The 12281-nt window shown below is 30.3% G+C and overlaps 1 protein-coding gene across 1 annotated transcript; it reads left to right on the forward strand.

Moving 5' to 3' along the window:
* Window positions 1–11194: 11194 nt before the first annotated feature.
* On the forward strand, window positions 11195–11635 carry LOC124936227. Its single transcript, XM_047476712.1, has one exon. It carries the CDS (start codon window positions 11195–11197, stop codon window positions 11633–11635), a length of 441 nt encoding a protein of 146 aa, XP_047332668.1.
* Window positions 11636–12281: the final 646 nt, after the last annotated feature.

A 12281-nucleotide genomic window follows, 5' to 3' on the forward strand; every position in this document is an offset into this window, starting at 1 on the left:
CTTGCTTCCAATTCAAGTTTCTTTGTTACCTCTTCATTCTCAGCCTTTGATTCTGAATCTCTTACCACTCTGTCTTCCTTCCCCTATTCTTCAAAACCATGTTCTGAATTTCCTTCCTTATCTTGATCCTTCTGTTTACTCAATACTAATTCTTTAGTAACCATTTTCTGTCTTTCATTCTCAACCTTTTCCTGTTCCAACATTTCTTGTTCTTCTTTCTGTTTCTTTTCTGTCTCTATCTTTGTCTCTTTCTCGATCTTCTTCTTCCTTTCTTCTTCAATTATTTTCGGGCACTTGTAACAGACATGTTCGAATGTATTACAATCAAAGCATCTATTCGGCCTCCACTCATATGAGATTCTCATAATTGTGGGTTCACCTTTTCTGTCTGTTACCGTCATCTGGTATGGAAGATTTGATCTCGGGTGTATCTCAATGCACATCCTAGCATAAGTCATATGCTCACCTTTTTCTGTAGTTGGGTCCATGTAGAGTGGACTCCCCAATAGGCTCGCAAAGTGACTTAATGCTTCAGGGTTATACATGTGGGGAGGGATGTTGCGCAATTGGAACCAGATTTGCGCAGTTTCTTTGGGCTTGCTGAAGAGGTTCATACCTTTTGTCCATTTTTCGAGTTTCATGTAGTTTTTTCCAACAAATGTGTGCCCATTGATCAGAATACTTTCGAGATCCGATCCTTCTTTGAATTTGAGAAAGTACAAGTCATGAATGTTTGATGTTACCTTTTCTAGACCATTTTCCCCCAATTGTTCCATTAGAGTTTTTTTGGTTACTAGAAATGGCACCTTATTTCTTCCGATGAAGTTTCCCACTATGACATTCTTCCATGAATTTACGCAGTTTTCCTCAACTTCTTGGGGTAGTTTGAATTCAAACGGGGAACCGATAATTTCAACTTTTGGCTTAAATGTTCCAAGAAAAAATTTTCCCCTCTCTTGAACTGGATTGTCAGCTTTTGTTTCCCCTATGTTCTTCTGCCCTACATTCTGTTTCTGTTGTTCATTCTGCTCGTTACTCTGGTTTTGCCCTGTTTTCTTATCCTTCCCTTGAGTTTTTCTTTGTTCTTCAGCTTTCTTCCAGACCTGGTCTACATTCCAATTAGAATTGTTCTTGATGAAGTAGACTCTGGTTTTGGGGCATTTAGAGAGATCTCTCAAAGTTTCAACAGACCAGCTCACAATAGTATCGTACTCCTCTTTTTTGAGGAGATTCCAGTCTTGTAGGTAATGTAGGTTGAGCTGCTCTGTGTACTGTTGGCTTTTCTCTTTGCTTAAAACGATTTGACCTTTCTTTCCCAGTATCAATAATTTCGTTATCTGATTTCTAAGTCCTTTCAGATTGGCCCTTTCATTAAAACCAACCCTCCATTTCCTCGGGTCTGTTTCTTTACCCAATACTTTCGCTGCCATTCTTTGCATTTTTCCTGTTTCACCTAGATTTTCTGCATTAATTCTTTCTCTTTTTAATTCTTTCTGAATTATTTTCTCTGCTTCTTCGTCTGAGTCAGTTATCTCAATAGTCTCAAGTTGAATTTGAATCCCATTAGAATCCGAGTTAATGACCTGTGCATTTTTATTTCCTAGACTATTTTCCAGAACTACTCTATCTTTTCCTAGATCATGTCCTAGACTATCACAATCTAGGCTATCAGCATGTATTCCACTAACAGTTCTATTATCATTTTCATTCATCTCATGAGTGTTATTGGGATTGGTAAAAAATATACCTGGCGTGTTGACTGCAAAATCTTTATTATTGCTCTTGCTCACGTCAGTCAGATTTCCACCATTTCCTCCTGGCTTTGGAGACCCATGATTTTCAAAGAGGATATTCGTGTGATTCTCTCCTAAGCCTATGTGGAGGTTAGTTGCATTCGAATTTTCTATCTTAGGATCAGGGGAGCATGTGCTGGATTCACCCATTGCCCGATTAAGAGAGTTGGCCGGGCTTGTACCAACTGTTGACAAAGAGGGAATTTCCCGTACTGCTGAAGCTACAATGTTTGCAAAAGTCATATTTAAAGTGGCCGACACGGACGGATTCGTGTCAGCGAAACTTTTAACAACTTTACAGTACACATAGGTTTGAAATTGATTTCCTGATGTACTCTAGTCTTGACCGAGAGATCGATGAGTAGATTTAGTAGATTTCTGCGGAAAGACGACCCTTCCGACCGAGAGATGAAATCACGACGCACACGGAACACGGATTGCACAAATCGCACAGATGACACAGTTCGCACGTCAACGAATGGTGTGTGATTTCTTTGCGACTGCAATCGAGGGTTTCTTCAACGACGATTACGACCGCGACGGCATATCGCGGCACACACGGCACGCTGATCGCACAGTTCGCACTTCACCTAGGGTTTTGCCGTCTTAGAGAAGGAATTAGGTTAGACAGAATTGGTTGTATGATTTATGACCCTAACGATAACGATGTAAAACGACTAGTATGAGCTTGTTTGAGGAGAGTTTTTTTTTCTAAAATACTCTACAGTTGATTAAAAGTAGAAAAAATAGTTTTTATTTATTTTTGATCAAATTACCTTTTATCTCTTCATATTTTTATTTAATAATTAATTTATATTAAAAAAATAATGAATAATTTTAATAATTTAAGAGCTGAATAAATGAATTAAATTAATGATGTAATGGTTAAGTTTTGAAATAAAAACTAAATTTTATTCCAATAACTTATTCATGAATCTAACTAACAACATGAATGTGCCCAAATAGAATGGATAATTGTATGATTTATGACCCTTTGAAAAACATGAATATGTATGCCAATTAATAGACCGCTGACCTGTCCCATACGGCAATTGATCAACTTGGCTTATAATAATGTCTTTTTCAATATATTTGCACTTAGCAACATAGTACACATCTTACACACACATTAAGGTATTTTTGTTTTTTTTATTATCAAATATTTTTCATAATGGTTTTGTCCTTTTAGTGTTGTAACTTTTTTTTTTCCTAATCATGTATTGTAGCCTAATGATAAATAAGGTAGTGTTCGTGATTTTGGAGAACATGAAATGTCCCTTGTACTAAAAAAGTTGATTAGATACTTTTGGATATGTATGATCATATTGACTTGTAAAGATGCAATTACAAATATTTGGTTGGAATTTTTGAATTGTGGGTTATATTATGAATTTAATGAATGATCGAGTTGAAAATTATTAAATTCTAACACAATGTTATAGATTCATTTTTTACTATGAACCATTTAAAAGAAGGGTTAACATATTATATAAATAATAAATATTATGTATTTTAGATTCACTAAATAATGTTATAATTCAAGATAGTTCAAATAATAAAAATGATGCCTAGATAAGCACCTTATGTTGAGGTTTGATCCTTTTTCAATTTAAAAAAAAAATAAAAAATTATATAATAGTAAACAAAATAAATGAAATATTTTGATAAATAATATGATTTTATTTTCAAGAAATTTATTTAATTCAAAGAAAGTAAGCAACAGAAATTACAAAAGGAGAAAAAAAGGAGAAAAACGAAAAATAACAACAATAAGACAATAAATGAGTAACTGAGAAATATGATCACTCGTAAGATTTTTTTCCCTTTGTTATCTACTAATTGTTCCCTTTATTTTCTGCTAAAAAAAATTAGAAAAAGACAATAAAATATGAAATAGAGAGATAATAGTAAAATTTTTGTAATGCAATTTATTGAGTGAGAATTGTAAAGAACACGAACATATAGACGTAGAGAAGGTAGAAAGAAAATTAGAACAATCAGAAAAGGAATTTTAGACCTGTTTCAGTATAATTGAAATTTAATTGAAAATTGATAATTATAATTTTGGTTTGCCTAGGATTGTCTATCTTAATTCATTGACAGTACGGATCAAAGAATTAGAATTTGAATGAGTAAAAATATTTTATTTTTAATATTAATATAGTCGGGTTCATACACTCTTCGTCTCTAAACTCGATCGAGTACCTTCTCCTTCCCCGTGTCCGACTCGAACCCATCCATCGAATATCATAAATATAGAGTATACGAGTACCTAATCGAATATCATAGATATAGAGTATATGAGTACCTATTCAAATAGGTAATCTTTTATATGGACTGTTTATAACCATTTTGGTACTATGAGATTAATGAGAACCACATTTGGGTGGTAAAACTTATGTATTAAATACAATGTTTAATTATTAATTGATGTAGTTCATGTGTTAGCTTGTCAAAACAAAAACATAGGTGTGTCAATTTTTTTTTATAAATTTTTTAATTAATTTCATATTTCATCTATATTGCAATAACTTGTCATGGGTGTACATGGGTAACCCTAATTCATATTATCTAACACATTTAACCTAAATTAAATTTAGTCAATCTATTATCCAACTCATATTATCAAATAATATGAGTTAAGTATGAGTTGTGTTGGATATGAGTTGGGTAACCCAAACTAAATTTTAGTTTGTAATACATTTATTATGTTTTTGACTTGTTTAACATTTAACACATTTTTATCCGGTTTAACATATTTTGATCCGTTTAACAATTATTTAATTCGTTTACCTCATTAAATACGTTTTTAACTCGTTTAATAAATATTTGATTCATTTATCATATTTTGACTCGTTTAATACGTTCTTAATTTTAATAAGTATGTAACTCGTTTTAATCCGTTTCACACGTTTTTAACATGTTTAACACATTTTTGGCATATTTAACACGTTTTAGGTACGTTTAACACATTTTGGTCTGTTTAACATACTTGTGACACATTTAACATTTTCAGTCTGTTTAATTTGTTTTTTCTCCGTTTAATACGTACGTCTTTGACATTATTATACGTTTTTTTACCTGTTTAACATAATTTTGATTTTTTTTAAAATTATTTTAATATTTTACTTACTAAATTAGTTGAAGAAAATAATAGGTGAGATTAATATAAATTATTTAAATAATTCATACTAAATAAAGTCTTAAATATGATAAACTCTGTTTATTTTCATAAACAAATTAAGTCATAAAAGAGTTTTTAGAACAATAGTGATATGTCATTTATGTATGGCTCGACTATAATTAATAAATATATTATTAATAAATTTTAAAATTTTTAATTATTTTTTGTTTGACTTTATTGGAGATCGGCGTAGTAAAAATCAAGAGAATATATTATAGTTGGAAGATAGTTAGTTTATATTGGATTGATAAGAGAGAATTTAATTAAATTAATTTAATTTTAGTAATTCTGGTAACTCTAACCCAATCTGAAATAAATCCAACCTAAATTCAACCCAACCCAAATCAAATTAACTTAACCAAATTAATTTTAAGGGTTAAGGTTATGGTCAACCCAAACTATGCTCACCCCTATATGAATATGGTAAGAATAAATATAAATTCAAGCCCTAATTAAAGTAAATAACTTATTATTTGCAAATTAATATTGTATTGGTAACTCTTTATTTGAATTAATAATCTGTATAAAAAAGGTAAAATAACATTCTAACCATGAGAAATAAAAAATGAAGGGTTAAAATTAATTAGGGGATTAGTGGTTGGTTTGACGAGGTATAAGAGGTGTGTGATCAATTAGTATTAGTTGTTGATTTGTTGAAGTGGGGGTAAAAGAGGTCGTTTAAGATTGATGAGTTGTTTGTCGAGGGGGTAAAGAGGCATATGAGGGGATAAAGAGTCACATGAAAAAATGTGAGTCACAAGATGAGGATCAATTGAGGGATTAATGGTTGGTTTGACGAGGGGATAAGAGGTGTGCGATCGTTCGAATTGGTTTTTGATTTGTTGAAGTGGGTGTAAAAGGTCGACTAAGATTGGTGGGTGGTTTGCCGAGGGGATAAAGAGATATATGAAAAAATGTGAGTCAAAAGAGGTCGACTAAGATTTGGTGGGTGGTTTTCCGAGTGGATAAAAAAGACATGAAAAATTTGAGACATAAGAGGTCGACTAAGATTTTGGTGGGTGGTTTATCGAGGGGATAAGAGGTGAGTGAAAGTGTGTGAGTTCACGAGAAGAAATATCGATTGGGATTTGGTGATTGGTTTGCAGAAATGAGGTAAATATAAGAGGTCTTCTTAACAAATTAGATATTAGTTGTTAAAAATATACGAATGAGATGTTGATTGACCGAAGTGGTCGATTGGAGGATTGGTTATTGATTTGTTGAAGTGGGGGTAAAAGAAGTTGCGATAAGAGTAAATATGATGAGATGCGAGATGGTGATTTGTGGTTGATTTGTCGGGTTAAAAAACCAATAATAAAAGAAAATATCGACGGTCAAAAATATATAAATGAGATGTTGATTGACTAGAGTATAAACGTGTGTGTGAGGTCACGAGATTAGAGATCGATGTTAGGATTGGTGAGTGGTTTGCCGAGAGGATAAAGAGGCATATGAAAAAGTGTGAGTCACAAGATGATAAGTCGATTGATGTTTGGTTTGACGAGGGATAAGAGGTGTGTGAAAATGTGTATAAAGTCATGGGATGAGATGAGATGTCGACTGAGATTTGGTTGTTGGTTTTCTGGAAGTGGAGAATAATTTAAGAGGTTGGTAACAAATGAGATATTAGTGGTTAAAAAATACATGAATGAGATGTTGATTGACCGAAATATAAAAGTGTGTGAGGTCACGAGATTAGAGGTCTTGATTGTGATTGGTGAGATCTTTGTCGATTGGACAAAGAGACATATGAAAAAGTGTGAGTCGCAAGATGAGAGGTAGTTTGAGAGATTTGTGTTAGTTTGACGAGGATAAGAGGTGTGTGAAAGTGTGTGAGGTCACAAGATGAGATGTCAATTGAGATTTGGTGGTTGTTTTACCGAAGTGGGGGTAAAAAAGGTCACGGTAATATAAAAGAATATGGTAATAAATGAGATATTGGTGGTTAAAATATATGAATGAGATGTTGATTAATCGAATTGTAAAAGTGTTTTAGGTCACGAGATTAAAAGTTGATTGGGATTTGTGGGTAATTTTCTGAGTGGATAAAGAGGAATATGAAAAAGTGTGAGTCACAATATAAGAGGTCGATTGGTGGTAAAAAATGTCGCGGTAAGGGTAAAAATCATTAGATGAGAGATGGGATTTGTGGGGATAAGAGACCGATAATAAATGAGATATCGGTGGTTAAAAATAATATGAATGAAATTTTGATTGACCAAAATATGAAAATGTGTGAGCTCACGATACTAGAGGTCGATTGAAATTGGTGGTTGGTTTGTTAAGTGTGATAAGATGCATATGAAAAATGTGAGATAATGATATAAGAGGTCGATTGAGATTGATGGTTGATGTGACGAGAGATAATATGTGTGTGAAAGTGTTTGAGGTCACAATATGAGATGTGGATTGTATGAGTGGTGGTTGGTTTGTCGAAGTGGTGATAAAAAAATTGTGGTAATGGATAAGAGTTCGGTAATAGTGTAAAGCACATCTAACATTACTTTAAATAAAAACAAAATTTATGACACAATTTAGGTAAAATCTTTTGATCAATTTATAATAAATAAATAAATAAATTATGTAATTGACTTAATTTTTATTAAAAAAAAATCTCACTTTTTGTTTTTTTAACTTATAATTTTTTTTTTACTTTAGATATTTATTAAATTTTAAAATATATTTTAATATTAAATTTTGGATTAAATTTAATTTATACACACTCAAATTAATTTTAAATTAATTAAATTTAAATAATATTAATTTTATCTAAAATATTTATAAATATATAATATTTTAATAATATTTTTATATGTACTTTCATTAAAGATAAAGTGGATTAAAATCAATATTAAATTTATTAGGCTATTTATTATATAAAATATTTTAGTTAAAGTAGTTTTTTTTTACGAATTTGGTGAGGACTTCCTGTCTCTGTTGACTTCATTCAATCTTACATGTCAGCACTTGTGTTTATTTTATTCTTATTTATGTTTATTTTAAATATATTTTATTTCATTTAGATAGTGAGTAAATAGGATAGATAGAGGCATGGATTGTGATGTAATCTTCTCTCCTTTTTCCATCTAAATCTATCTATTTCTCGTCTAAATCTCTCCACCTAATTTTTACCTAATTTCTTAATTTATTAATTTAAATGGAAATTTTTATTTATTTACTTTTAACTCACTAAAAATTAGTTCAAGGGGATAATAGTGGTATGAAATGTCACGATTTTTATTTCCATTTAGAAGGCTTTAAATTGAAGAAGGTGTTAGGATTATAAAATCATACTAGCATTTTACATTAGTATATATATATATATATATATATATATATATATATATACTTTTGTTTTCTTAATTAAAGGTATAAATGGTGATTAACACATTGACTTCACCTACTTTCTTGATTCATCTAAACTTATCATTTGATTTATTCTCTTTTTTAACTAATAAAATATTAAAAAAAATATATCTTTCTTTCGAAAACAGACTAGGATCATGTCTTACATGTCGAGATTTATGTTGTTTAAACACGACAAAAGTATTTATATAATTCAGTTATTTATAGAAGTCTACCGAGATATATACATTTATATGCATAATAAGGTCATATATATGTTGTCCCAACTGCATTGGTGACATTGAGAGCCTGTATTTACTTTGGTGCTTATAATCGCATGCTCTTAGTAACTTATTTACACTTAGGCCTAACTCAATCTTATAATAAATTTTGGACTATTTAAAAAAAAAACTTATTTACACTCTTCAATTGGACCGGCTCCCTGGTCTTGATCCCTTTCACTTTCCTTTTCTTATAAGCTATATTTAGATGAAATGACAATTTAATAAAACAAATTAAAGAGTAATTAATTACCTAAACATAATTGTATAATACTATAATTATTGTTGTTGTTGATAAGTTACTTATCTTAGACGCCAATTTATCGACAAAAATGCTTCTTTTTAATTTCATTGATATATTTCTATTTTTATTTTGTGTTTACTGAAAATTTTAGTGTTTTATTATTTATTAAAGAAAACATAATTATGCACGACTTACCATATTTATAAACATTTTCCTGCCGTGTCTAACAATTTAATTTGCCTAAAACTTGGATAGCAAAGATATTAAATGCTAAACATATTAACAAACTGCCAAGCTGGTAAAGAGGGTCACTCAAATTTAAAAAAAAAATGGTATAGAGCTTAAACCAAACCGGCCTAACAAGGTTTTCAATGTCCGAACTTCATCAAATATCTTGATTTTATTTAATTCTCTGTTCGGGTCTCCTTACAAAAATAAGAATAGTAGTAAAACTTAAGTAATAAATAGAGATTTTTAAAAGGAACCAAACAAACCTAATATTATATCAATATAAATAAATACATAAATAAGAATGGATTATTTATTTGTCAACCACTCCTAAAGCTTTCCTTTTAAGAGGTTGGATCCGACTTAATTTCCTTGTAGTTAGACTTTAAATGGTAAGATTTCCTATAAACGTTATTTTGAGACAATAATACAATTATGAGATATGGGTTTTGTTGTGAGAATTGAGATGAATGTTCTTAACCGCACATTAAATATTGGTACTCAAGGTTACGTAATTCAGGTTTTTCGGAAATTGTGGGTTGTTAACGACTTAAGGGTGAATTTTTAAGTGTAGAAAGTTATGGTACATAATCTTGACTAGCTTATGAAGAATCGTTCGAACTGAAACACATAAATTTTGTTACGACGATCGAAAAAAGCATGTTCAAACGTGTTCATGTTCATGTTCATGACCACCTTATGCATGGAAGGGTGCCCTAGCCCAACCACCCAACTACTAACAACTAATTCATTTTACATGGACACAGAGACTTTTGGTGACTTAAGTCCAATCCTATTAAGCCTGGTTTAATAGTGTAGCTTAAAGTTGGTTGGAGTCATTGAAAAAGTCCACTCATGTCACATATTTATGAAGAGGTCAAATGGTCAACACAACCATACCAACTATAATTGGTCTATTTATTTTATTGTTACCCCTTTGAAAACACTTTTTATAAAATAAAAATAAAAATAAAAAAGTTTCAAAACATTACAACATATAAAATTAATAATACGAGTGATAGCAAATGGAGTAAATAATAATTTTTTTATAAATATATTTTATTTAAATAATCATAAATCAAATAATACATACATCAAATTGAAGTGAGATTGAGAGGTTATTATTTCATATGTTTGCTAAGGTTGACACCTTCATTAAAAAATATATATTATTTAGATTTTAGAGGTTAGATAAGGTTGACACACCTTCATCAAACAATATATTATTTAAATAAATATTTATGCCAGCAAATGTTTTTAAAGTATTCAAAATAATTTAAATTAAAGTGAAAATAATGAATTTTTTTAAATAAATAAATAAATTAATATTATTCGTACAACTTATTTATGAATAAGTTTGAAAATTTTATGAATCTTTTTTATAGATGAAAAGTAAATAAAACTGAAATTTTTTTAGCCAAACAAATTTGATTCCTTGATTAACTATGTGGTCAAGATTTTGATTTTTGAACTTTTATTTAGATTACTCATAACATCGTTTAATAATTATATAATTTATATCATTAATTAAATATGATATAAAAAATTTAAATTATTATTTTTGTTATATATTTAACTTTTCTACTTGGACACTTCTCTTTCGTTATTCGGGCGATAACCCTTTCGGTTAGACCTAAGTTTTAGACTTTAGACTTTCTCAGTCGAATATTATGTCATGACCAAGAACACCTACTAGGTCAAAACATCTTTAAATTGGATTTTTCTTTTTGAACAAAAATGTTATTGATTTAATTTATATTTTAAAATTGAAATAAATGTAATAGTTGTGGAGACATTCTAGTTAACTACTACATTCAAACAAAAATATTTGTTTTTTTTTTTTATTTTGAAAAATCTAAATTTGAGAAATAAGCCATAACCAAACAAGACCTTAATAATAAGAAATAAATAAGGCTGTAAATCGGCTGTACGTGTGTCTCTTTCAATCTCTCCGCCTCCCCACCGGCCAATCGGCTATCCGCCACCCGCCCATATCTTGGGCCCCTGTTCTCTTCTCTTCTTCTGTATTTATCTTTCTGTAACCCTCCCTCAATTCAATGTTAACCCATTAACATCTTTCTCTCTCTTCTTTAGAACTTTAACTGATCGATCCATTTCAATGGAGAAGAAGGTTAATTCAGAAACCAGATTCATTCGTTACATCAAATCTCCCATAAGGGTTCTTTCTAAATTGAGGGACAGTTATATCAATAGCATGATCAAGTGTGCCGGTCATACAGTTTACGGCGGTGGCGGCTCATCCATGGGCTGCCCGGCGCCGTACGGTCTGCCCAAGAGCTTCAGCGTCAATTCTTCTAACAGATCATCATCATCATTATCATCAAGCAACGACGATTACTCTGAACTCATAAGGGCTGCTTCTATTAGAACCCTTGGAAGGTCGACAGGGCTACAGCAGCAATCGTATGCGGTGGTGCCTATGGTAGCAGCAGTCAGGAGGAGTCAGAGCGTTGCGATTGGAAGGATTAATGAAGACGAAGCTTGTGATTTTGCTGATGATTTGTGGCTTCTAAGAAGCAAAAGCTATGCCGTCGCTTAATCCCTCCTCCCTCAATCGTGCGTTTGCGTTTGCGTTTGTTTTCATGTTAATTACTCCGTCTGTCTGTTGTTAATGTTCTAGAATTTTATCTAAACTTACTTATATTATATTATTATTATTATTATTGTGAAAAAATGAACTTAAAATTCTTATAAATTTAAATAATAATAATTAAATATATGGATGATATTATATATTTATTTGTATTTATTAATTTGTTTTTTTGGGACTAAATATGTTAAAATCAAAAGAATGCAAAACCAAGAAAAGTTTTAATCAAACAGAAACACCCAAAATCATAATAACTGCTAATTATAAATTATATTAATTTAAGAATCTAAAAACAAATTATAATATTAATTATTTTTATTATTTATTAATTTAAACAAGACACAAATACTATCTTGAAAACTACCGATTAATTAAATTAAAAAGTGTTCATAAATAAATTAGATGGGAAACCGTGGATGGTTTTTACGAAGTTAATTTTTTTTAAAATTAACAAATATGTATTTGATCTTCTAAATAACTCCAATAAAGTAATGTGATTAAATTCAGTTCCAAATGCAGTTAATTTCAATTTAATATATAGGTACATGTCATACAATTTGAAATGAAGTCATGTTTACTGACAATAAAGTTTTAT

This window comes from Impatiens glandulifera, chromosome 1, assembly GCF_907164915.1.
Source record: "Impatiens glandulifera chromosome 1, dImpGla2.1, whole genome shotgun sequence".
Taxonomy (NCBI): Eukaryota; Viridiplantae; Streptophyta; class Magnoliopsida; order Ericales; family Balsaminaceae; genus Impatiens; species Impatiens glandulifera.

Coding starts and splice junctions, on each gene's coding strand:
- LOC124936227 (XM_047476712.1), top strand. CDS start 11,195: ATGGAGAAGAAGGTTAATTCAGAAACCAGATTCATTCGTTACATCAAA.